This window comes from Saccostrea cucullata, unplaced genomic scaffold (genome assembly GCF_032062105.1).
Source record: "Saccostrea cucullata isolate Sc308-1 unplaced genomic scaffold, CSIRO_AGI_Scuc_v1 ctg1908, whole genome shotgun sequence".
Lineage (NCBI taxonomy): Eukaryota > Metazoa > Mollusca > Bivalvia > Ostreida > Ostreidae > Saccostrea > Saccostrea cuccullata.
The window spans coordinates 1-27,768 of record NW_026937561.1 but is presented as its reverse complement, the minus strand read 5'-3'; the positions used below and the strand labels follow the sequence as shown (position 1 = coordinate 27,768).

At 32.0% G+C, this 27,768-nt stretch overlaps 1 protein-coding gene across 1 annotated transcript; it reads right to left on the bottom strand.

Moving 5' to 3' along the window:
- Nucleotides 1-1,412: 1,412 nt before the first annotated feature.
- Nucleotides 1,413-24,888, bottom strand: LOC134248402 (tenascin-like). Its single transcript, XM_062730807.1, has 9 exons — nt 24,751-24,888; nt 23,984-24,041; nt 23,718-23,731; nt 21,918-21,975; nt 17,639-17,655; nt 16,894-16,957; nt 3,871-3,942; nt 3,687-3,703; nt 1,413-1,487 (listed from the first exon to the last, which is right to left on the bottom strand). Exons 1-9 carry the CDS (start codon nt 24,826-24,828, stop codon nt 1,413-1,415), a joined length of 453 nt encoding a protein of 150 aa, XP_062586791.1. The 5' UTR covers nt 24,829-24,888.
- Nucleotides 24,889-27,768: the final 2,880 nt, after the last annotated feature.

Sequence of the window (27,768 nt, the reverse complement as noted above, 5' to 3'; positions counted from 1 at the left end):
AATTATTAATTGAAAAAAAAACACAACAAAATTATAAAAGAAAGCGAAACTGAGACTAAAATACGATATTCATAGATGTGCATGGAAACATAACCTGAACCTTTGAATAAATTCTTTATTTTTGATTTGCACTATTGGGCTTCCGTATATATCTCTCATCAATAATTGCAAAAATTGCATCCTAAAGCTACATGTATACATGTATATGTCGTCTCTGAGCTAAAAATAAAATATGAGATTTAAGTGTTGATTAAAATGATATTTTCTTCTTAGTTCAAATTAATTTTTTCACCGATTTTTAACTTAAATTATCCCCATTTTTTAAAGGTTATATTGACTTTTTAAACTGTGTCTGATATTTTTATCCGAGTGGGAAATAAGGATATCCATGAAACGCGTTTAACTATATTTTGTAATTTACAGGAAAGACCTATTCTTATATAGAGTACCAAAAACAAATAGAAAGATCTTTTTAATTTGAGTTAGTCTGAACATATAAAAAATACGCCATATATGACTTGAAATATACCCTTCAAATATGCTATATGAGCAAGTTACTATGTTAAATCATGTAAGATTGCATTTGACCTTTCGAAAGATTGTTCATCCAAAAATTTGAAGTTTCTATAACATTTAGATAAACTAAGATTTTTAATATATTTTCATGTGAAATGCTATTACAATATATTAATTCATGTAAAATGCTATTACAATATATAAATATTAACTTCAAATCTGTGTCTATGCACCTTTAAAAGTTTAATAATAAACATTCAGAACGTATACCCAAGTTTGTCATATGCATGTATGTGTTAAAAGATACCACAAAACAAAGAAAAAGAGAATCTTACTGTCTCAGATTAGAAGGTTAGTTTTGTGATTAAAAGTAAACTTGTGCCATGCTATAAGACAAAGACGACGGCTATATTGTATATACTTACTGATCTGCAACCTGTGAAACAAAATCATATAACATTTAGATAATAGATCTTCTGAAAAAAAATATGCTCTTAAGCAAAAATAATTGATGTATTTCTTGTAACTTGAATAATATAGCAACTTTACAGTAATGAATTCTATTATTTTGTTTTTGGTACCGTTTTACTTAATGATATCGTTCGATGCAAAACATAAATTAACAAAATTTAAAAAAAAATACCCTGGCTTTCCACAATTGCAGGTGAGTATTCAAAATATATCTTTCAACAGAAATTACGATTTATAGTAAAAAATGTTTTTGGTAAAAAAAAAATGCATGGTGTAGTCTCCAACACTTACAAACAAACATATCCTCACACCCTCCTTCACTCACTCTCTCTCTCTCTCTCTCTCTCTCTCTCTCTCTCTCTCAAATTATGTTTTTCTTACAGTTAGTGTAAAATGACATTATAAAGTTTATCTCCCATTTAAAATTATGACATACTTGTAAATAGTTGACATTTTCCATTTACGCACTCTGCCCTATGGGAATCTGGGCAATCCGAATCCTGAAAACGAAACCAAAAGTAAATTATACATGATAAAGAAGTATCATGCATGAAGATAACATAAATCTCGTATTTTTCATGAATAAGGATGGTTTATCTCCATTTCAGGAATGGGAATGGGTGTTGTAATTTAATTTCAAAAAAGAATAATATTATACATTTGTACAATACATGTACATGTACTTATATTAAGGTGTCGGCTTTAGGCACAATGTCATTTTAACATGTACTCTCTTTGAAAAGATATACAATTATGGAATCTTTTGGTGTTGAATATGGTTTGTTATTCACCAGAAATATCAATATTGAAGGAGGCGAAACAGTTTTTATTAGTAACGTATACATGCATATGTATCACAAACATTTACCAAAAAAAAATGTAATAATTATTTCACGACTAATTATATACCCATTTTGTTACTTTTTGATTTTTGTGGTGGTTATACAGTATTTTGTCTTGATTTCCTTTTTTATCAGGAAATGATTTACATTTGCTATCACAAATTACGACTTATATGTTTTAATAGCATTTCATACAAAATATATTAAAAATTTTATTGCATCTTAAAGTTATTGAAACTTCAATTTTTGGGTGGGTTTGATTGACACATCCTTGCACTCTAAGAAATTTTACTTTTATTCTAAATAATTAGTAAATGTGGCAATCTTGTTGTGTATTAATGAAAAATATTAAGACTTAAATTCTTTTAAATTTGATTTTTAAAAATCTTTTTGGTGTCTGGAAATTTACAGAACATCAAGTTTGCGAGGTCATTATGAAGTATGTGCTTGAATATAATGTGTTTTTTCCAGGAGAATCAATTGGGTGATCGATCAAAAAAAATTCAAACAAAACAAATATGTGAATAGGAAATAAACACGAATCCCCTAAAAATTCATGGTGGGATCAGGTGCCAAGGAGGATACTTAAGAATGCTTGCTTTCAAAGGGGTTGTTGAAATTTCTGTAACATCAATTAATATGTCAGTAGCTTGCCTTGGTTTAAAAACAGAAAAAGGTAGAAGAAAGTCATCAAGAGCTAATCTGTAATGGGTCCGGGCGATAGTGTGCCTATTCCTATCACAGCTCCGGAGCATTTCCATGACGACTACTTAAATAGCGAGGGGACTATTCATTGATCCTGCAGGGCACATGTTTGCGCGAGCACAACTATATCTTTATAATTTAGAGGCATAAACATACGTTTGCCTCTATGGGAGGTACAAAATACTCTTTATTTTTTAAAAATCTATTGAAAAAAGAGACTCTGAGATGGTGAAAGACTTACCTTCCTTCTAGATATAATATTTAAAATTATTACATTGTAGAAATATATTGCAAACTAATATAACATTGTAAAATACCACTCAATTTTCTCATAATTATACGGAATTTATAAGTCTAAAAATGTATGATCTTTATGTCTTTTTTTTCAAAATATATTTTCTTTAGAAGAATTCTGTAATGGAGCTTAGCCAGGGCCCCATCCCTGGTAGCTGCTAGCTTATTAGTTCATTTAATAATTGTTAATGAGTAGGATCTGTGAAATAAGGATTGAAAAAAACCATAGGTTTGCCAGAAAATATGCAAGATTCGAGCGTTTTTGCAAATTCAAATTCATCTCAGAGGAGACTGGAGATATTGATTTCAGAGTTGAAAAGGTCATTTGCGAAAAGTGCTATGCTAGTACAACCCGGCGTATTCTTTAAAGACTTAAAAGCACTACCCTTATCAAAACTCAATTTACTTTCAGCTGTCGTTGAAGTACAGGAAGACCATAAAAAATCCATTTTTATTTTAAAGTTTTGCTTTCTAGCCGCAATGTTTACAGACTGATATTATACACACAGCAATGCATACACAATCGAAACAACACTTAAAATGAAGATTTATGCAATAAACAAAACAAATACATACATAAGTAATTTTGCTACGTGTTCATGTGACAAAATTTAGACACATGAACTAATAATTTGCGACAAAATGTATGCAAAAGATAATTTGCACCATATCCTGACCAGGTGTAAATTTACTCAACTGTGCAGAATTTGCATGTAAGCAAATCAGTTCATACGGCAAAAATTGCACATGTGAGTAAATTTACATATGAGTAAAATATACTGAGGTATGCAAATCATGTCTTATGAATGGGGTATAGACAGATATTTGATATTCAGTAATTTATCTTGTAGTACTTACAGATGTGCATTCTCGATCTGTAAAAACATAAAAAGCGAATATTTTAAGAAATGTTTCTTTAATATATGGTAGCATAAAATATTTACCTCGATAGTATACACTACTATAGCTATTATTATTAGTTATTATATATCTTTACACATCATGAATATATTGCTATAATAACATAAAATAAAATACCGACCTCTTTCGCAAAATCCGTTTGTACAGACGTACCCAGAAGAACAAGGGAGGTAATCTCTTCCATAACATAGTGCTAGTTTTATGAAAAAATATTAGTATAAGAAACTTATACAAGTAAATTTGTGCACCATTGTTCCAAGTCAGATGTTCAATCACTGCTTACCTGAAGGTGGCCACACACATCGACCATTTTCGCAAATGCTTCCTGGGTAATTTCTGCAATCCCTCTGCAAGAAAAATAGGGTAAATATATTTTATCATTTAAAAAGATTCTATAATGTGATAATGTGTGTTTTCCTTGTAACCCCTCTAATTCTAGAAACGCAATTATTTTGAATGTTTTAGAAGGCATTGTTTCTCCTTTGTTTACATTTAAAAAGACAACAACTACATTGTATATATACTTACAGATCTGCATGGAATAGAATCTGTAAAATATAAATGTTACATTTGTATCTCTTCTGAAAAAATATTCAGCACAGTTAGTTTCTTTAAAACGTGCATTTTAATGTTAGATTTGTTAAAAAAAAATTGCAAAGGTTTTCTTTGAATTTTTTTTTTTTTTTTTTTTTTTTGCAAAAAGTATGTTTTACTTGATAATATATAATAAAATCTAATATTATTGGCAGTCTCATAACCTTACACATCGTGAATTTATTAAATTAACACAAACTGCATTTTCTTTTATTACCGACCTCTTCACACAATTTTTGAAGAAGCAGCCTTGCTCAACATAACTATGTACTTGATTAGTTTATTTAACACATAGAAGCAGAGAAGATTTTCAAAGAAATAATGCATTTTCACTAGGGATGGGTATCGCCAAAAATTTCGTATCGCGATATATCAAGATTTCCCCCCCCTAAATATCACGATAATATCATGATATTTTTACAAGCAATTTTTACAATGATTTTTTAATGAATTGTCAATATTTTTCTTAAAAATGTGCTAAAAAAACAAAATTTCAGTTTTTTGAAATTTTTATGTACATAAAATTAATCATGTTTGGATGGTAAGATGCCGTTCTTTTCACCCTTTTTCAACATTTTTAGACTTTCTATAATTGTAATTTGAAAGATTGAACAAATAAATGAACAGTTTCTGGACTTTATGATATGTACCTAAATAACGGTATTCAGGTTTCCGTATCACGATACGTATCACGCAACAAAAAATCGCGATATACCGGTATACCCTGGGGCCATGAATTTCACAATTTTGGTGGAGGACTCAATGCTTATTACATTCATGCGAACAGTATGACTGCTTGATGTTCAGGAGTAAAAAAGAGGATTTTTAAAGACTGCATTAATTTTAGTAGTTTGTGCCCCACCCATCAGGCCACAGGGGGCAGGGACCATGAAATTCACAAATTTCTTTCCCCTTCACACGTATATGCTTCATGCCAAATTTTGTTGAAATTGGTTGAGGGGTTGCAGAGGAGGAGATGAAAATGTTAAAATGTTAACACACGACGCACACTGCCGCACGACGATGGACGAAAACGGATAGCAATAGGTCACCTGAGTAAAAAATGAATGGTACTGGCTAAATAAGGATTACAGATGATTGCTTATTGTATTATCTAAAGAAAAAATTGATATAGATGAAAACAATCACAAAAGTATTCCATTAGGATTTACAATAATTTTATTCATTCTTGCTAGGCTATCCTTTAATATATATATATATATATATATATATATATATATATATATATATATATATATATATATATATATATATATATATATATATATATATAGAAAAATAATCCAGAATTTGGAAAAGATGATCACATTTTATTCCAAAGCGCTTTCGCCATTCGGCTCTTCAGTGGATTTTGAATAACAAAATCCACTGAAGAGCCGAATGGCGAAAGCGCTTTGGAATAAAATGTGATCATCTTTTCCAAATTCTGGATTATTTTTCTATATGTTCATACCTATACCAAGGACATCTTAATTATATATATATATATATATATATATATATATATATATATATATATATATATATATATATATATATATATATATATATATATATATATAGAAGAGTAAAAATCCAAAAATATCACAAAACATTTACTGCAAGCGCTTTCTCCATGTTCGGCTATTCAGACAGTTATACATATGTCAGGTAGGTTACCTGATAACGTCAAAAGCATAAAGTTCATTGTGACGTCATAATAGATGTAGGTAGCGTTAAGTTGGCGTAATCGTTAATGTACAAATCTTGCACTAACTTTCACACATTATACAAATGAAATTTCAAAATATAAAATATATATAGTATCATTTGCGATTAAGTTTGGGTTTAAAGAGGTTGATAAAATAGTCTTCTTTTGCCAAACGTAAATTTTCGTTTTCATTTGGAAGTTTATAAAAAGGGAAAATCTTAAATATTCCTTTGCCACATTTTGCGAAATGTTCACAACACGGTGTATTACGCACACTAGGGTCTTTAATTTGCTGTTTGTGCACACGAACCCTGGCATTTAGTTTTCCCGTTTGTCCAATATAATATTCTTTACACGTCGGACAGATGGCACAGTAGATGACGTTTTCCGATTTACAGTTCATAGATGAGTTGGTTCGAATTTCCATTCCTGATTTAAGTTGGATTTTATTCCCCGCTTCTAAATATGTACACGTTCCGCATCTCGGATCTCCGCATTTTTTAATGGTTGGAATTTCCTCCTGTGTAGTAAAACGGGCCTTGGTCAATTAAGATTTGGTGCTTGTCGTCGACTGTTTATGATATCATTTGGTTGAACTAAACTTTTCATGTTTTCCGATTGTTCTAAAATGGGATAAAATCTTTTAGCGTCCATAAGCAGTGTTTTCAATAAGATTTTCAATAGAAGGAAAAATAGATGGAATAGCAGGAAACCAGTCTCGGCGAGGGGTCTGGGGGCCGCCTTAGGCCCCCAGCGGGTCCAGGGCAGAGCCCTGGTAGGGGGCCCAGGGGGGCGATACCGTGTTGTGAACATTTCGCAAAATGTGGCAAAGGAATATTCAAGATTTTCCCTTTTTATAAACTTCCAAATGAAAACGAAAATTTACGTTTGGCAAAAGAAGGCTATTTTATCAACCTCTTTAAACCCAAACTTAATCGCAAATGATACTATATATATTTTATATTTTGAAATTTCATTTGTATAATGTGTGAAAGTTAGTGCAAGATTTGTACATTAACGATTACGCCAACTTAACGCTACCTACATCTATTATGACGTCACAATGAACTTTATGCTTTTGACGTTACCAGGTAACCTACCTGACATATGTATAACTGCCTGAAGAGCCGAACATGGCGAAAGCGCTTGCAGTAAATGTTTTGTGATATTTTTGGATTTTTACTTTTAAATATACCAAAAACTGTACCGATTCTTCATTTTGTTTTGAAACTATATATATATATATATGTGTATGTGTGTGTGTGTGTGTGTGTGTGTGTGTGTGTGCGTGCGTGAAGGGTATCAAACGGGGACATTTGTTTGTTTACACACCTTCCAACCGGGGACGACCTTCCAACCGGGGACGTCCCGGTTGTCTCCGATTAAAAATTGCGCCAAATTCGAAATCAGGGATGTCTAATTACCCCAAAAAGCCGAAAAAATCCATTTTTTAACATGTTGAAAAAATGTCCCCGGTTAGTTAGGATTAAAAGATGTGTGTTAGTGTGAACTTTTCATAATGAGCGAAGGTTCGTTCTTGGGGGTTACACACGTGTCCCCGGTAGTATAGTGAAAAACGTGTCACGTGACCTTTTCTGAAACAAACATTACCTTTAGATATTCCCTTTCTTATTTTTAAGTCCGTGTTTTTTTTTTTAAATGTTAAAGTTACATATACTATGTTACGTTACTAAGGTATGATCATCAGACAGTCTGACAAACATTCGTGTCTATGGAACATCAGGATTATAGATGTACGATTGACGTAGTACTTACGCATGTAAATTTAGTTTCTTAATAGAGCCTATAATTTTTTAAGGAATGAAGGTTATTTAAACTTATGTTATTCGAATAATTCGATCATTCTAACATAACTTGGGGCAGTTTGCACGTTATAAATCACGCAGTTTTGCAGTTTGATGATAAGCAGTCGCGATACATTCAGCATAATTCATAGGCGTCAAAAGCAAATTAAACAGGGGGAGGGGGGTCTAATATTGAAATGAGGCTAATCCCCAATAAAACCGTAAACCCTATTTTCAATGCCCACATAATGTATATCTTTGCAAAAAAGTGGAGGACTCGAGCCAATAATTCGAAATAATATTGTTTATATTATGTTAGAATTCTGCAGTAGGGTAGATTTTCTTGAGCTTAAACATAATTCTTGATTTAGTGACAAAATAATACTCATTTTGATAAATATGCTTAAGTATAATTCGCATATTTAATTAAAGAATTTCCTGTAAATATACATTTCACCAGAATTGAAAGTTGTCATGCATTTTTTTGTGGGGGAGGGGGGATAAGAGCGGGGTTGGGGTTAGAAAGTTAAAGCTTACAGTGTTTTACCATTTTATTTCTAAGCTGTTATTTGAATAGCTAAGGATGGTAGATATATCCATATACATGCATGAGATTCCTACAACGTGCCTTGTAATAGTAGTGTGGCAAATGCTAATAACTGCAGAACGGTAGTTATCCGAAAATATATTTTGACAGACTGGAGAGCTACAGTCCCATCCATTGTGAAAACAGTATATTTATTGCCTGGACAAAATGCAGTGCTTAGTTCTGAATTTTTTCTTACTATTCTTTTTACCTCAACAGCAAAAAAAAATTGTCTTTAAAAACTCTCGGACAAATGTAGGTGACATCTGCAAAAAGTGCGTTGGACCAAATTATCTTGCAAACCAAATTGAAAGTATAAATAGTTGAAATTTTTGATGATCACAGGAGGGCTATTAACAACAATAAAATTTAAAAATTAAGCTTTGACAGTCTGAGATTTCTGAAGGGTAGAGATACTGGAAGGAATGTAAAAATATCAATAAATGCCTCGCTTCATGAAACGAAATGTTTAATGTGGTGTTGAAGAGAAGGCGGGGGAGGGGGGGGGGGGGGGGGGGGGGGGGAGGGGGGAAGGTTTATGCTGTAATATTTCCATTTCTAATTTTTCTCTCTGTGATAACTCTTTGAAACTTAGCGGGGTTAATTCCTTGGTAATTATACCGGAATGTAAGTTAGGCAGGTCAATAGAACATGAGCTAAGGAGGCTTAATTTATGCATATTGGGCTTCGCCCGTTATGCAAATTATCCCATGTTCCCCACTATTGTTGATGCCATGGCATACTTTACTAACTAGACAGAGATTCCTTAATTTATGCTGTCTATATGCCACAGCGATCTGATCATATCCCTTAGAATTCGAAGTACCGAAGACGAGATATTGAAAAAAAACCTATATATTAATTAAACCTGTGCGATTCATAAAGTTAACTTTTAGAGAGTACCGGTATTTACAATAAATCTGATTAATTAAAAGGATCCTTTGTCTATAATTAACCAGTAACCATTGTAAATATTCGTACAACCATTATATATCCTTCTAATTAAAAATATTTAAAAAATCATATTTTTATAATACACAGAATAAGTAGCAGTCCACTCCCGGTATGTCGGTACGTGGAAGTTCTTATGCATGGACATATACGTGTAGTACAATGTTTACGTTTGATCACAGTCGATCGAGAGAAAGGAAGAAGGCGTAAAGAATAATGAAGAAAAAATATTTAATCATTTGACTGCTTTTATGAAAAAAGGGTCCTTAAGGACATACGCAAGGTACCTTACCTGCATATAATTATTAAAGATATTTATAGACAAAAAATCAGAATGCATTAACAGGGTTTTAGAAAGATAACAAATTACGAAAATTTTTGCATTATTCAAAGAAAAGTATACAAAAATTACAAAACACAATTTACAGATTTTTTTTTTCAAAATTTGTTTTAGAAGAGGTGTGCAAATCCATAATTATATAAACATTTAAAGTATTGCACACAGGTCCATCATCTAGTAGAATTCAACTCCAGGGAAGAGCTCAATAAAGTTCAAAGTATGTTGCATATGACCTTAAGGTCAAAGTTTCAAATCGGTATCGTCGTTATTCAGTAAGAACGTATTTTGACGTCGCGTGCTACGAATTAAGTTTCCAATCATTCAAATAAATTTTATAACATTCTTTGTATATAAACTCTTAATATAGATATTTTTTTTTATATTCGTCCTAAATTCTTTCAAGATCTTAAATTCTCAACATATACCATGAAGATGAATTTGTTCTCTTACATAGGCAGATCTAGTAATTTCGACCGGGGGGGGGGGGCATATACGGATTCTGAAAACAGATTATGTTAATTTGGAACATGTGTACCGTACAATTTAACACTAAGATATTTGATATTCTAGCTCGTGAGGATCCGGGTTAGAATAGGTCCTCAGTACCCCCTTACTTGTCGTAAAAGGCGACTAAATGGGGCGGTCCTTCGGATGAGACCGTATAAACCGAGGCCCCGTGTCACAGCAGGTGTGGCACGATAAAGATCCCTCCCTGCTCAATGGCCCTGAGTGCCGAGCATAGGCCCAAATTTGCAGCCCTTCACCGGCAATGGTGACGTCTCCATATCAGTGAAATATTCTGGAGAGGGACGTTAAACAGTATACAATCAATCAAACATCGATTAAAAGAAACAAAGAACTTGTACATTAAGACATAAAAACTACTGTTGACTAATACTTTTTCTATCAAAAATGTCGGATGGTCATTTAGAGGAAGTAAATAATTTCTTGGCAGCTTAATATATTGTTTCTTTTCAAATTGTTTCATGCATATATTTTTAAGAATAAGTTCATTGTACACTACTGTCGATGTAATTATTACTTCACTTTAAAATTGATTTATGCGCTTGGAGGTTTGATGAGGTGTGGATGGGAGTTCCACATTAAACGTATTGAATTCCTAAACAAAATGCAAACTCAATTTTAAGCTTTCATCCTAACAAAACAATATAGAATCAAAAGTAATTGTTTTCAGAGAATATCTTTACGGCATCTTAAATTTTATAAATTGCTAACTTTTAAAATATACTCCGTATTTTTACTCAATTCTCCTCCATTGAGGTTTTAGAATAACTCATAAACATGTTCCTTCTTGTATTTTGATAAGCCTAAGGTACATGTATATACATGCGTCATTCACATTTTTTTGTATTTGCATGTTATAAACAGGAATCTCCACTTTTGTATGGTGATAATTTATACCCACAATGTCCCCTATTGTAATGCGAAGTTTTATACACAAAATATGTCCCCTATTGTGTTGTAGATTTTTATACACAAATGTCCCCTATTGTATTGTGAATTTTTATACACAAATGTCCCCCATTGTATTGTGAATTTTTATACACAAAATATGTCCCCTATTGTGTTGTAGTTTTTTATACACAAATGTCCCCTATTGTATTGTGTATTTTTATACACAAAATATGTCCCCTATTGTGTTGTAGTTTTTTATACACAAATGTCCCCTATTGTGTTGTAGTTTTTTATACACAAATGTCCCCTATTGAAATGTGGATTTTTATACACAAAATATGTCCCCTATTGTGTTGTAGTTTTTTTTTTATATACACAAATGTCCTCGATTGTATTGTGATAATTTATACACACAGTTCCCCTATTTGATTAAGATGTTTTTTTTTATTTATTCCCAAGATTTATTAGTTTTAACAAATTATTTCTGTGGTTGTGCTCTATTTTTAACAATCTTTTCTGTACTGATTCGCGAATGTCCATATATCTTACTAATATTCTTTAATATCCATTCATGCGTCCTCTAGTTTTCGGTTATAATCAAGTGTTATACATAAAATTATCGGTCTTTCCGCCTTAAAATCTCACCCATGGGAAAACTGGCTCCATAGTAGAACTTCGCCCAGGGAGAACTGGCTTAATCAAATGAGCTAGTCCCCGCCCCCAAAAGCTTATTCTCAGTTATCCATAACACCACGATCCTCATTAATATATATATATATTTTTTTATTTTGGTGTTGGTATAATTGTATATATAAAATGTATATCATTGATAGAGTTTCCAAAGGAGTTAAACAAGGTTCCAGTTCCCCTCAACCAGGTCCTGACCCAGGGGAACTGGAATCTTGCTAACCCACTTAATGACATACTTTAAATGTATAATAATTACCTCTTTTAAAAGAGTTAATTATCATGATTATCTCGAAATAATTTTAACTTAGAGTTGATATCTCTTATAGTAAAGAATAACAGCACTAGAAATAAACGGATTCGAGTTATTAAAATGTGTGTGTAATATGTATAATGAAGATCGAGATAATGGAATTGAAGAATAGTTTTGCAACTGATTAAATAGTGTTCTTTTTAAATGTCAAAAAAGTATCTCCTTGTTCATGATTTTTTTTTCAGCAGTGATAAAGTTAATCCTTGAGATTATTGGCAGCAGAACAGCTTAAAAATTTTTCATAACTTAGCCCCTACGCTAAATAAAATTTTAGCCATTTATCATATATTAGAAAGATAATTATTAATGGGATTTAAGGTGACAAAAAAGTGTGTAGAAAATTAAGGATAGTTACAAAAAGATGGAAATTGGAACATCTAAGTAAATTAAAATTTCTTAGTACATGTATGTTTTAAATCTATTTTTTTTATCATTTACAACCAAAAAAGATCCAAGAAAAGATTTTCATCTATTCGATCAGTTTTTGTTTGTATCATCTGTCCTTAACATGATAACAAATCTGTTATTATATACTGCATGAAATGCATGAAATTGATTGATTGATTCCTCTGGAGAACTTTTCACTCATATGTAGACGTACGCCACCGCTTTCCGGTGGAGAGCTTCAAACTTTGCCCTACACTCGGCAAACAGAGTCATTGAGCAGTGAGGGATCTTTTTTGTGCCAGCACCTACTGCGACACGGGACTTCGGTTTATACGGTCTCAAACCCGCGGCTAAAGGATCATTTTCACTGAAAGATGATTGATTGATACTGTTTAACGTCCCTCTTTAGAATATTTCACTGATATGGAGATGTGAAGGGCTGCAATTTTAGGCCTAGGCTCGGCACTCACGGCCTTTGAGCAGGAAGGGATCTTTATCGTGCCACACTTGCTGTGACACGGGGCCACGGTTTAAACGGTCTCATCCGAAGGACCGCCCCGTTTAGTCACCTTTCACGACAAGCAAGGGGATACTGAGGACCTATTCTAACCCGGATCCCCACGGGGCTTCACTCAAAGAAAACCATTGTCAACTAAGGCGCAGCCAAGGTTGCTAAAGATTTCGAAGGGTGAGAATTCCAAAGTAGCATTTAACTTCATGCTGTATGCATTTTAATATTCTTAATATTCTATGAAAACATATTACAACTAAGGGTACTGTGAGCAATGAGTTCCTTAAATAATACCCCCGCCTTTCATCTGAATATAATGGCAGTATCCATGTTTTGCTCTGGAAAATTCAAAATGTATGTCAGATGAAAAAATAAAATAGGAGGTGCACAATGGCAATATGTAATAAAGATTCTGTGAAAGTTTCATTGAATTTCCTTCAGTGGTATGAGAGGAGTTGCAGATAAGAGATGGCTACCCCAAAGCGTAACAGACGGACGTACAGACGGTCGGACGAGCATACCATTTTTTTTAATATATACCCTCCCACTTTTCAAGCGGGGGTATAATGAACCACGTGCGCATGAATTCTGCACAATCAATATTTTTTAATGATATCACCGTCATCAAGCAGTGTTGATTGTTGCTATGCTTGGGGACGTGGTTTCATCAGTCAGCGGATAATAGTGATTGTGTCTCGGGAAATAGTCCTGGTCAAGGGGAATTAGAATCTTGCTAACTCACCAATTATATATTTTTTGACTATGTTATTATACCGATATAAAAGTAATTAAAAAAAATAATGGATTAAGAATGACCGGGGTCTATAACAGATAACCGGGGAATTAGCTTCCGAAGCAGGGATTAGACTATCTCACGGGGATTAGTCCATTCGCAGAGATTTCTAGGGAATTGTTCACATTTTACTGCGTATCTTTTATGGAGGAAAAAATCAGTAGACGTATTGATAAAATAAAAATAAAAAATACAAACTTGAACGATTCTTCCGTTCATAGGATTCAAGCAAACTATAAGTAATAAAAAGTATGCATAGATAGACTTTCTATAAAAAAAAAAATCTTTAAACAGCCTTGTCAAAAAGAACATTAAAAATACATCTACCGCTAAAGCCTTCAGAGGTGTTAATACATCTAATCTGGGGAGATTTGAGTTTCTTTTGAAAGCTAAACATTTTGGTTGATGATTTGAAATATATACTTCCTAAATGTACATAAGTTGAAAAACACTCATTTACCATTCAAAAATCTGTTTGTCGTTTATTTTATTATAATGCGGCTGTGGTTTTTATTTACTCTCTATATAACAAGGGATGGGGGATCCTACTCTGAGAAAGAGAGAACTTCAAGGAATAGTTTGGTTCTGGTGTGTGAATTCCCCTTGGACGTAAATTCTGCTCTAGAGTACGATTCCCTGTGGGGCAGTTGAGGGTTGGCTATGGGGGAAATGCAACTCTACAACACCAGTGTCTACTTTCTAAAATAAGTATTTTAACAATGAGGACGAGGGTGCTCGAACCCACCCTTATGGCACAGTGTACATATCTCAAGCAATCAGATGATTTTGCAAAAAGTTAATTGGTTTAAAGTATCCTATTTGCAGCAGTCGCAACTGAAATGTCCTGTAAATTTTCTTTTATAATTTAAGTAACGGTTGTGGAAAACATATTTAACTCCCTTTTTTTAAATTTCTGCTGTTAATTTAGTTCATTTGTATATTTCTTATAAAAAATAAAATTATTTGACTTTAGTGAAATGTATTCATAAACATTTTGTGCCATTAAAAATACTGCACATGTATGATCCTTCCGGATCATCGGTTTTCTGTGTAAAACAAAAAATGAATAATTGTCTTTGCTTTGAAAGATTTTTTAGTTAATGTTTTTTTTTAATAAAAGTACCTGATCAAAGATGCAATGTAATGTAAATATTTTAAAGAAGTCGTCGTACTCCGATTCTGTAATGAAGCGTATACGTAAATGCATTGGATTTGATTTTAAAGTGTCTATCGATTATATTCAAAAGCTGACCATTATCAAAAAAGATCGATATAAATTTTCTTTTCATTTTGAAATTGGTCATATTTTGGAGTGGTATTATCAGCGCCCGCTTCAGACCTTGTCTTATATTTTTTTTATAGTTGTAAGTATGTCAAATGACAATCATTTTTCTTGTTCAATACTCTAATTCTGAGACAAAAAAATTTGAATCGTATTTTAAAATCATAAATTACATGTAAAACAAGTAGCTTTAAATTTTGCAACCTATGTTGCAATCAACATATTTAAATTCCATGAATCATGGCACTGCGACAAAGAGGTCAGTGATGCCAAATTGATAAATTTAAGACAGATTCCTAAATTTCAAAATTATTTGAGAAGAAAAATAAAAAATATATTTTCATCATGCAATAACTGTTCGTAATTTCCATATTTGATTTAAAATATTAAGCATTCAAGTGCCTATGAAGACAAGGGTCTTAATCAGTGATGAGAACGGTGGTAATGAGTGAATAAAAGGCACAAAAGAAAGGATTGTATTCGTTTTGGAAAATGTCCCCGTTTAGATACATGTACAATAAAACAAGAACTGGTGTGTGAATATTAATGAGTGTGAAATAGGTCCCCGTTTGTGCTGCGAAATGTGCTTAGCTTAAAATTAAAGATATTGATATGTTCTCAATATATTTGTTATCAGGGTTACATGGTGATAAATATTTTAATTCAAAAGTCAATGAAATATTAAAAATGAAGAAGTCCCCACTTTGACAGTCTTTAACCCCTGTCCCCGTTTGACACCCTTCACACGTATGAATGTGTGTGTGTGTGTGTGTGTGTGTGTGTGAGGGTGTGTGTGAGGGTGTGTGTGTGTTTAAATGTAGTATGGTAGCAAGTGTATAATAATAGTACACCGTAATAAATCTTTCATTTTTTCGGGGGGGGGGGGGGGGGTAAGGAAAATCTATTAGAGTAAAACCAGTCATGCAGAAAAAACAAACTCTGTTGTAAAAAGATAGAACCACTTATCTACCAAACCTTTATAAACCCCGGGGTGTAAAAAAGTTTTGGACATTTAACAAAAGTGCCATTTTTCTTACTCTAGGTTTTTTGGGAAGGACATTTTTAAAAATGTTACTTTCACTTTATGATCGCTCTTTGAAATCAACATGGCCCTTTATTTGAACAAATTTGAATTCTTTTATCTAAAGATGTATTGTCGCAATTGATTAAAATTTACTCAGTGGTTTTTGAGAATAAGTCGAAAATGTAAAAAGTTTACAGATAGAGACGGACAGATATACATACGACAGGATTATTTGATGAAAACAGCTCACTTGAGCGTTCAGTTTAGGTGAACTTTAGAAAAGGGACCTCACAAATAAAGGATTTTCGAGATAAGAAGCTTTTCTGTACCCCGACCCCACCTCCAAAACCCGTCCCAAAGTTAAAACGTTTTGATACGGGCATGAATAGGTGCGAAATCATTTCTCAATTGACGAGGGATTTTCCCATTATTTCTCGATCATGACAAAAAGCACACTGCGGGTGTGACCGGTGGTCAGGGGATGCTCACTCCTCCATTGCACCTGATCCCACCTCTGAATTTTAGAGGTCCGTGTTTGCTTTGCTCCTATTTTGTATTGTTAACATTTTAACTGAAATACTGACCTCTTCTGCAAATCCCGTTTCTACAGACGTACCCAGAAGAACAAGGGAGGTTACCTCCTCCATCACATCTTCCTAATTGAATAAAAATATTATTATTAGAAACTTACATAAGTAGCTTTGTACGCCATTGTTCCAAGTCAATTGTACAAGCAACGCTTACCTGAAGGTGGCCATACACATTGACCATTTTCGCAAATGCTTCCTGGAAAATACATGCAACTCCCCTGTAAGGAAAATAGACTAATTATACTTTCATATTTAATTATAATGTTACAATGTTTGTTTCCCTTGTATCGACTCATTTTACAGGTGTATGTTTTAGACGACATTCATTCGTTTCTCGTTTGATTTTATTTAAGGAATGAATTTAATAGCTACCCATTTTATACGGTATAAACTGAGTTCGGGCAGTTTACGCTTTATAAACCGCGAAGCGGTTTATAAAAAAGCGTCAACTGTTCCAACCCAGTTTATACCATATAGAATGGGTAGCTATTAAATTCATTGCTTATAATTTAATTTTCATTCATTTGATGTAAGAAAAAAAAATGATTGTTCTTAGACTAACAAAATGACTTCAATTTGTACAAAATTTGAATGTAACGTCAGGCGGATTGATACGTTTTTGACGCAAGTCATTGCGACGTAGGCAACCCATTTTTACGATATAAAGTAAATTTTTTATCCAATCAAATACAGCGTTACAACCAGAATTATATTATTTCAATATATAAAAACTCTATTTTTACAAAACTAATATGTATGTATTAATTGATCTTTATCTAATATAATTTCTGCGCCATTGCACATGCAGTCATATAAAGAAGTAAATAACTGTTACGAAAGATATTTTAAGAAATGTGTATATTTATCTGAAAGTTTCTAAGTACGAAAATAATTCTTACCCCACATTCAAGAGTTTCTACAAATGAAAAGCCGTAATATAATTCAAGACATTCTCAAGATGATCCACACATACTAAATAGTCGGATTATCATAAGAATATAATAAAAAAAAAATAAAGATATCACTTGTCAATACCTTTATATCTAGTTTTATCAATGCAAATAGTACCAGTATGTTTTCTCAAATGATTTCGATCGAGCGAAAAAAAAAACATGTAAATAAATTTTTTATAAAATGAATGACACTGGCTTATTTCAGATCACATGTGATTTTTTTATTGGATAATCTGCAGAAGAAAAAAAAGGTATAGATAAAAACAAAGACAAAATATTCGATTTTTCATTCATTTTTTTCTTTTGTGCTAGGCTATCCTCTGATATATATGTATATATAGATGTAGTATGATAGCAAGTGTAGAATAATGAAAGTAATAAATCTTTCATTTTTTTTCCGAGTGGGGGGGGGGGGGGGTTAAGAAAAATCTATAAGAGTAATATCAGTCGTACAGAGAAAACAAACTATGTTGTTAAAGGATAGAACAACTAAAGGCCGAGATTTTTAACCGTACGGTTTTCTCAGGTAATGAGGGTGGGGACTTAATTTTACATGCGTGGTACCCGAGGCATTGACGTTCGTGCAGTCCATGGAGAACGCTAATTCCTAAACACAAAGAAGTCGGTTCACTTTATGCATAAAATGGCCCTGTAGATATACCAATTAATTGATCAACACTTGATTTTCTATTTAAAGCATTAAAATAAAATAGAGACTTGGTGCTTTCATATCCTATTAAAAAATTCCTCCTCAAAGTCCAGGTCTAGGAGAACTGGCTTTATGAAATTGCAATGTTCTTGAATTTTTAGGTAAACAGGTAAAATTGAGTACTTTCAGTGAAGAAAAATAATATGAGCGCACCCTCTGATCTAAAAAATAAAATATGTCCATGAATCCTCAGAAACAGTTCTATTATTTACTAGTCGCATATTTTAGATCAGAGGTTGCGCTCTATATCAAATATCAAAAAATAACTTTAAAAATGACCGTTTTTGTAGACTTTTTCGAAATATGTGGAAATTGACGCATTTCGTGACGTCATAATTAGGGATGTCAATTTTACTCGGTCAGCTTAGTCGAATAGTCGGATGCTTTAGTCGAACGATAGTCGAATATTCGTTTAATTTGAATTATTTTTTCATATCATATCTTTTACCATAGACCTAAATCGAACTTTGCTTTAGGTCTTTGATTTTACAGACTAGTTTACAATATTTAACCTACGCTTTCACCATTATACAACGAATTTCTGAACTGTAAACATGTACGTAGTACAATTAAAACTGTACATCAATATGTATCCAATGTATTTAATTTCAAAATTAATATATTAGCTATTTATTTATCGAAATGTAGGATATCAAAAGCTTGATTTGTCCTTTCTTTACATAACGGTAGTATATGTACCCCATAATTGAAGCCAATTTCTACGCTTTGACAGGTTTAAACAATTAAAGTGTGTCTCTTATAAAAACAAAGAGAGAGAGAGATAGCTTGGGATAAATTTTAATTATGAAATTTTGTGCAAACAATCAATGATTGCATAAATTAATATCAGAAATAGAAAACACGGTTTAATTACTCTCATAACTGACCCAATTTACATGTATTTTGAAGATATGTTTTCCGAAAATACATCGACGTACATATAATTCCTTTGAACAGTTATACCCTACCCTTAATTTTTACATATGAAAATATTGATCTGTAAATAAATGAAATGGGCAAATATAAGTTTATTGCCTTGAATTCAATATTACTTTGATGAAACACATTTTTAACGAATAACCGACTAAAGAAATTTTAGTCGATAGTCGGTATGATCGAACGATAGTCGAGTACTCGAATATTCGTTGACATCCCTAGTCATAATGCATTGACTAGCCAGAAAATGACGTCATTTTTTATATGATCGCAGTCACCAAAGATCTAAGTGATATTTTAATTCATTTTTAACTAAAACTATGCAGTTTATGTTTTTCACAAATTCACAGGGCCAAATAAGGCAAAAGTGAACCTTGTTCTTTATACACAGGATGTCCATGAGTATTATTTGTACAGCTTGTTTGGCGTACATTCGATCGTAAAATTATTAGATATCGACTAGATATAGAAATAGAAAATATCATTAAAAATAAATGATTATTGAAAAATTCCATGATTTTAGATCTTTCCTAATATTAAACAACAAATCTCACCGGCCGAATTTTGTAAAAATCTACGTCACAGCAGCAATGAGTTGAGTTCATTGTACAAAAAGTAATAATGATGAAATACAGGTACAATTTCAAAAGGAAAATATTCCTCCTTGTCTGTCTCTTTCAAAATTTTACAATCTATCAAAGTTTTCGTAAATATAGCAGAGCTTCGATAACGACCAAAAGAAAGAGTTACTTCTCGTTTGCACAAAAAGTCGCATGGTCCTATTTTCAGCAAATGTGTTTTATTGTGAAAATTCGCGTGACCGACGGGTTCGTAAAGTGAAGGATATGGAGATAACGAACAGTATTTAATATCAAAGTCCATAGAACGATACAAAATGGGAGCAGGGCAAACACGGACCTCTAAAACATCAGAAGTGGGATCATATGCCATGGAGGAGTGAGCATCTCATGCTGACCGGTCATATTTGCCGTGTACTCCCTGTCATAATCGGGAAATAACGGGAAAATCCGTCATCAATTTAGTTCAATAAAGTTAAAATTATAGATATATGTGTGCATGAAAGTAAATTTAGATAGTAATAATAGAACAACTTAAAATGAAATATTAATTTATTTTTGACATATACCGGTATATCCATGTATTTCTTCCAAAACTATTTGAACACCTGGAAAGGAGGTAACAACCCTGAACCCACATAGCAAGAAATGCTAGGTTATAAAAAGAAAGAAAGAAATCATTAAAGGTGCATGGACATAGATTTGAATTTCATATTTTCTGTGTAATATTACGACTTATATATTTTAAAAGCATTTCACACAAAAATATATCAAAAATCTTTTTCATCTTAAAGTTATTAAAACTTCAAATTTTTAGACGGGTTTGATTGACACATACTTGCACTTTCACAAATTTTAATTGTATTCTTAATACTTAGGAAAAGTGGCAATCTTGTTGTGTATAGATGAAAAATATAAAAACTTTAATCAAGAAAATGCAGAGTAGAAATGTATGAAAGCAAAACATATACACAGTATATTGTCAGTCCGTGCAGTTGTAGTGAGCAGACTTTTACAATTGAACGCTCCCGGTGAATCGTAAACATCAACAATAACAGAGTCCGTGCCCTGTTTACAAAAACTGTGTACGTTTCACGGATGTGATCAATTTGCTGAATTCTGTACACAACACTTAGCGCTGAATGCTTGTGAGGGGGGTTTCCTTTCTAACATTTCTACTCTGAATATTTTTATTTTTCTGGATTAAAGTTTTAATATTTTTCATTAATACACAGCAAGATTGCCACTTTTCCTGAGAATTAAGAATAAAAGTAAAATTCGTGAGAGTGCAAGGATGTGTCAATCAAACCCATCCTAAAATTTGATGTTTCAATAACTTAAAGATGAAATAATTTTTTTAATATATTTTGTGTGAAATGCTATTTAAATAAATGAGTCGTGATATTATGCAGAAAATATTAACTTCAAATCTGTGTCCATGCACGTTTAATACTTGTCCAGGTGATGAATACTAATAAGATAGTTTGCTTTCATAGATACCACAGAGTCTGACACATCTGTTTAATATTTTCATATTTGGATATTTTACTTGAAAAAGACGTTAATGGTAATCTAAAAAACTAAGCTCTGTGATTAATGTGATGACTTTAACTTTTCTATCGACAACTTTCCTTACTTATGCAGCATTCAACACCTGCAAACGGAGTTTATATATCTTAGTTTATTCGATATGCAAGAGCGTGCTCAACGTATGAACAATTTCTAAAACGAGGTAAATTATTGACAAACAGGTTGATGAAACAAGAATATCATCAATTTCGTTTAAAGTCTGTGTTTGCTCTGTTTCTATTTTGTAGTGTTTTATGAACTTTGATATTGAATACTGTTCGTTATCTCCATACCCTTTATCTTCAAATCAATTGTACTTATCTTCAAATCAATTACAGACAAAACTAACTGGGTTGAATGCATAGTTATGTTAATGTAGGATTTTGAATTCTTATTTTTCTTTCAATTTGTCAATATAAAGCAAATATTTTACCTGGAACACATCTTCCATTTTCACAACGCTCTGAAGGATAAATAGGACAATCTAGATCCTGAAAAGTTAAATCTTATTCAGTTAAAAAAAAATTAAGAATAACATTGTCTGCAATTGTCAGTTTGAAGGTAAAAAGAAATTCATTGATCAGGAGAAATATAAATGACAAAGTAATAGCATTTGTTTTCAGGAATGGTGTGTCAACATGTAAAAACAACATCAAAAAGGCAAATAATCAAATAAGTTATATTATAAGCCTTGCATGTTTTTTTGTTAAATTAACTGTTTTAATAAATGTTTTAAAATTCAGTGGTATCAGTATCTAAATTTTTATTTCTTAACAACCCTTTACCCAAAAATTATTATAAAAATTAATTTACAATACTCGTCTCTACTGACTAACTTGATTGCAGATTTACTTAAATAAACAGTTATGGAGTTGCTTTTTATGCAGATGAGAACAAGCAATTTTAAAGAATTACTCTAGTATGCCATCCACCCCTTTCGGTGTCTTAGTTGATGGGATGCCTTTACTTTTAGCATATTGTGTCAAATATGAATAACTAATTATCTGCGAAATTCAAAAGAAATCACCAAAATAATTTTTTTTTGAAATTAGATCAAACATGAAGTCAAGATCATGACGTCAAAAATGATAACATGCTCGGAAACATCATGTCACAGGTAATGTACACGTCAAATAAGAAAGCCCTATCTCTTCTGCATCAAAAGTTAAAGGTCACGGGGTCAAAAAACATGGTATATTTAGAAATACCTTTTCATGGGTTATGTAAATGCCTAATATACATGTTTAAAATGAAAGCCCTATCTTTTGTCTTTCAAAATGTCAGACCAATGTAGTTATTTTAAATTTTTTAAAATATAGATCAATCTATAGGTAATGTACATGCGCAGTATTAAAACCATATCTCTTTTCATTTATAAGTTTTAACAGCTAAGAAAAGGCCTATAGGTCTCAAAACACTTACCTTTAAAAGTAATTTAGCTGTAGACATATATTTAAGGGGGCTAGGGGGTTGTGGACATTTTTAGACTACATAGTATATTGATCTCCTTCTATAGAAAAAGATCTTCATGTGAAGATATATAAAGATGACCAAATTTCAAAACTAATATAAAATGTATGAAATTTTTCTTTGGTAAATGAGAGTTTACAGCTTAAGATATCATGTCTACAAATGAGGTTATATCTGATGGCTAATTTGTTTGAACCCCCCCCCTATCTCCTTAAAGACATTTGTAGAATTTTTGGTATAATTTTTATGACATTATTTGTGTTAAATTTACTGTAGTTTTCCTAGTTTGACCGATCGTGACAAAGCGCATGGCGATTGGCGAATCTATCTGGTCGACAGAGCATGCTTACTTTAGATATACATGACAACTGATCTTACCTTTTGTTTAGAGTTCTATATTTGCTCTACACTCATCATATACTGTTTCAATGCAATTTTGTGTTTACCTCAAATCAAGAAAGGAAAAGATGAAACTTAATAAAGCACAAATGTTTTGTACAAGTGTGTTTCTTTCATGGTATACATGCAATGGTAGGATTATTTCCCTTTTCTCATCAATACCTCTCTTTAACGACATGCTATAGCAAGTAATGCAAAGTAAAAAAACTTTTACAGAATGGACTGTCTGACTTCGTATTCATTTTAGTACACAACACAATATCTGACGTAAATAGATTTTTCATGATTCCTGTGCCTCCATGGTACCAAAGGTTAAGCAAAGCTGATATATAAGAATTGATTATGCTATTGCGTATCACCTTACCGTGTAGCACATATCTAAAATTTTAAAAAAAAGATAAAAGAATATTAGATAAATACCTGGAATGATCATTTTAAATCAACTCTAGCTTCCTTGGTCTAAATGTAAGTCGTCCTTAGTACAGTGGTTAGAGCGTTTGCTTTAAAAGCCAGGAGTAAGGAGGTGATCCTTACTTGTAACAGTCTGTAATAGTTCTAGCAGATAAAAGTGGGGGGAGGTAAGGCTTCTTTATTTTTTGCAGTATTTTAAAAAAACTTTGTTTTACGTACCACGCTGACATATTCCTTGTTCACAACGTTGTCCTAAAGGACAGTCTTGCTGCACAAACTACAAATGTATGAAAAATAACGAAATATTAACTAAACGAACTAAAGATATAATTGATCTCCATTGATATCTTGTATATGCAAGAGTAATTAAATTACTTTGCCTGTATATTTGAGTTTCTAGATGGTACATCTTTTAAAAGATATTCAAAAAATGTCAAAAATAAAAACCATTTGATAAAACTTTTTTAAATGCTTTTTAAAGGAGGTAGTCTATAATAAATATGTATTAGCAAAGGATTGCAAAATTTAAAAAAGTTATGCTTCTAAAACATCGAGAATTCTTCTGTCTATTTTTGTTTCAAATGGGACAAAATATTGTAAACGGAATAGAATAAGTTCGACAGAGGGAAACAGGTAGTGTTACTAGGAAAACTCAGTATTGTTTCTACAAGCAGTTATTAAAGCATGATTTGTTCCCTAAATAACTACTAGCTTCCTAGGCTTAAATCAACATTTTGTCCAAACTAATTTCCTCATCTTTTTCAGTTATTGTACCATAAAGTACAAAGTTGACAGTGATATACTCAATGTATCAAAAATATTATCAGAAATAAAAATCCCAATTAAATACATTTCCTAAATGGGATTTTTATTCTCAAAAAAAAAAAGTTAAAGGAGAGTAATAAGAAGTAAATAAAAATTAATCGGATGTGAACCATGTTGACTGCATGTTTCACAAGATAATAATAAAAATGGTTGTTACTTACTGGATAGCACAACTGTGAACCTAACCTCTGTGAACTAACGCTGGATACAAGGGATAACAGAAGGATAAGATTTATCATCTTCTCTCCCGAGTACTGACAAGCGAAGATCTGACGAATCTGATGGGGATTATTTTCTATAAAACTGTAAAAATGTCTGTTTAGACCACAAAAAGTATGCATAAAGTAAAACAAATAATTATGTTCTTCTTTACTTCTGAATTCCATTTCAAATTGGTACAAATCTGTTCACTGAAGTAATACATAACTTGTTAGTTATCATGGAGAAAGTAAATTATTTGAGGAAGGTTGAAGACGATGGTATAATTGTATTTATGTGCAGCATAAATTAATTTATACCATCTCTGTTAGTGTATTGTTATAAGAGAATTTTTCCGGAATTTTCAATGCCGCAATGAATTCTTGCTACTATATTATATTTGTAACTTGATCTTGTTTATCCAGACCATGCTTTCTGATGGAAATAATTTTTGACCCACCACCTCCCCTGCAACCACTCAATATATACTCAATTGTATTTGATTAAATAATGTACACTTACAGTGGAGTTATTGTATCGTATAAATTGTTTTTTCAATTGATATGTGTTAATAATGTCAAAATAATATATCATAACAATTATTTTGTTATGTATATATAGTACACATATATTTACATTAAAGTTGTTCTCTGATCTGACATGTTAACAATGTAACAATATTGTATACTTATTTTTTCGTATGTTTCACATCCTTTTTAGAATTTGGCGTGTTTGTTCTCCCATCTTTTTTGCAAATTCTTCTAGTCATATTGGTATTTTTTACTTATGTATATTAATATCCTTATAAAGGATATATTCAAATATGGTCATAAGTAACTTTTGTACATATTTGGTTAATTTGTTTGGCATTACAATAAATGCTCATTTACAACAAACAATTTGTTTTGATATTTGCAAAAAACAGAGCAGAGTAGACTCATTCATGGAGAAAGTAAATTATTTGAAGAAGGTTGAAGACGATGGTATAAGCCCCTGTACTGCAAAACTGGAGGCATATTATATTTTTTGGTCCGTGTGTTTGTGTGGAAATTGACCTACTTTTGTAAAAAAGTACCTTTGGTCATAACTTTTGAATAGTGCTGGGGCTTTCATATAAGCTTTCATACAGAGTGATCACTGTTTCACAAATACATCTTGATTTTTGCAGCATTTTTTCTGGGCAGTTAAGTCCACCCATTCTTTTAGGAAATACTTGAAATGTCAATTCTGGTTTAGAAATACTGATATACTGGTATTTTCTGTTTTCAGTCATACTTATATTTACTGAATTTTTCAATTTATTTGACACGTATTGAAAATTTATGAGATAATTTTTAAGAAGTACGTTTTAAAAAATATGAACACATGCTTGAAACTTAATCCAGATAAATTAAGTAGAGTTCAAAACCTTGTAGAACATATAATATTCATAAATTGATTCATTTTTCGTGAGTGATGATAGGCTTTTCCTCGAGAAGTTCTTTCCTTGGTATCAATATTATTTTCCGGGCAAATATCGATTTCCAAAAACGAAAATACTATGATTCAAAATTTTACATACTACTTTATTAAATGAATGCTTAAGACTCCTTTTTCAAACATTGCTTAGCTTTAAAAGACCGATATTTGTTCTGAACATTAACAAGTGCTGATTTTAAAAGTCGTATTGATAAAAAATAAAACATATAGAGATAACGAACAGTATTCAAGCTCAAAAGTCCTTTGAACAATACAAATTTGGAGCAGAGCAAAAAAGGACCTCCAAAACATCAGAGGTGGGATCAGATGGGATCAGTTGGGATCAGATGCCATGGAGGAGAGAGCATCCCCTGCCGACCGGTCACAGCCGTGTGCTCCAGTTATCGAGAAATAACAGAAAATTCCTTCGACAGTTCAGTGTGTAAATAATGGCCTAGCAAGTAGTATGAAAAACGTCAGTGAGCATTTGACTTATTGATGGATAGAATTTAAGAAATACAGTCCGCGTTTTCGTGAATATTGATAACCTCCGAGGTCGAGAAATGTTTGAAAGATAAAAGCCGAGGCGTTATATTTCAAACAACATTTCGAGACCGAGGAGGTTATCCTACATCATTCACGACAATAAGGACTATTTCTATTTCTTCTTGAGTTCTTCTTATTTCTATTCTTCTTGAGTTCTATATAATAAGGCTGACCCTATAGAGAAACGATCACGCTGTTCCATTTAACACCAGTTTACCTACGTAAGGAAGGCAGATAATTTGAGCTTTCGCTGCATTAAAAAGAACTTTTTATTATTGTGTTATGAATTTATTATTTTTTTTAATGTACAATGACAAAAGCAGTTTTCTATTTTATTGCTTTATCACTAAAATCAAGGAGTTCAAATATGGTGAAAGGAGGTCCATGGAACAGCCCCGCTTAGCAATAAAAACCTACATTCATTAGCTAATTTTTAAGTATGCATTTATGCAGTGTTTAGACGTTGAAAGACGACAAGTCGATGTGGTCTTAACAAGTATTCATTCTATAATCAAATATTCATCACAATTGAACAGGTTTGATACGTGTTTCTGATGACGTTCGCGATTTATTGAAGAATAATTTCCGATTTATTTCTTTGATCTCGGCAATAATCATAGTAGGTAGAATTACAGATAAGGTCATAGTATTGACTATAAAACATACTAAATGGTGATTTTAAACGAGACTTCACTCGGGAATATTTTAAAACATACTGTCTTATAGTCATTCTGTTTTTTTTCTGTTTTTTCGGTAAAAAAGCGTTTAATCTAAAATTTTCAATATACACATGTATTTCCTAGTCAATTCAGGATAAACACGTATATGGAGTTCCGTAAACATCCTGTAAATTAATTTATTTACAGAATGGTTGAGGAAAGCCATGTTATTCCTGATTTCACATATTAAGTGTAACATATCAAAGAACTGAAATGGAAATTTATACACATGCTTCCTCAATCGTCAGGATTTTCGAA

Excerpts from the sequence above, each read along its gene's own strand:
- LOC134248402 (XM_062730807.1), bottom strand. The coding sequence starts at position 24,828 with ATGATAAATCTTATCCTTCTGTTATCCCTTGTATCCAGCGTTAGTTCA. Across the intron at positions 24,042-24,750 it reads GTTCACAGTTGTGCTATCCA|TTTGTGCAGCAAGACTGTCC; the intron begins GTAAGTAACAAC and ends ATACATTTGTAG. Across the intron at positions 3,943-16,893 it reads ATGTGTATGGCCACCTTCAG|CACTATGTTATGGAAGAGAT; the intron begins GTAAGCGTTGCT and ends TCATAAAACTAG.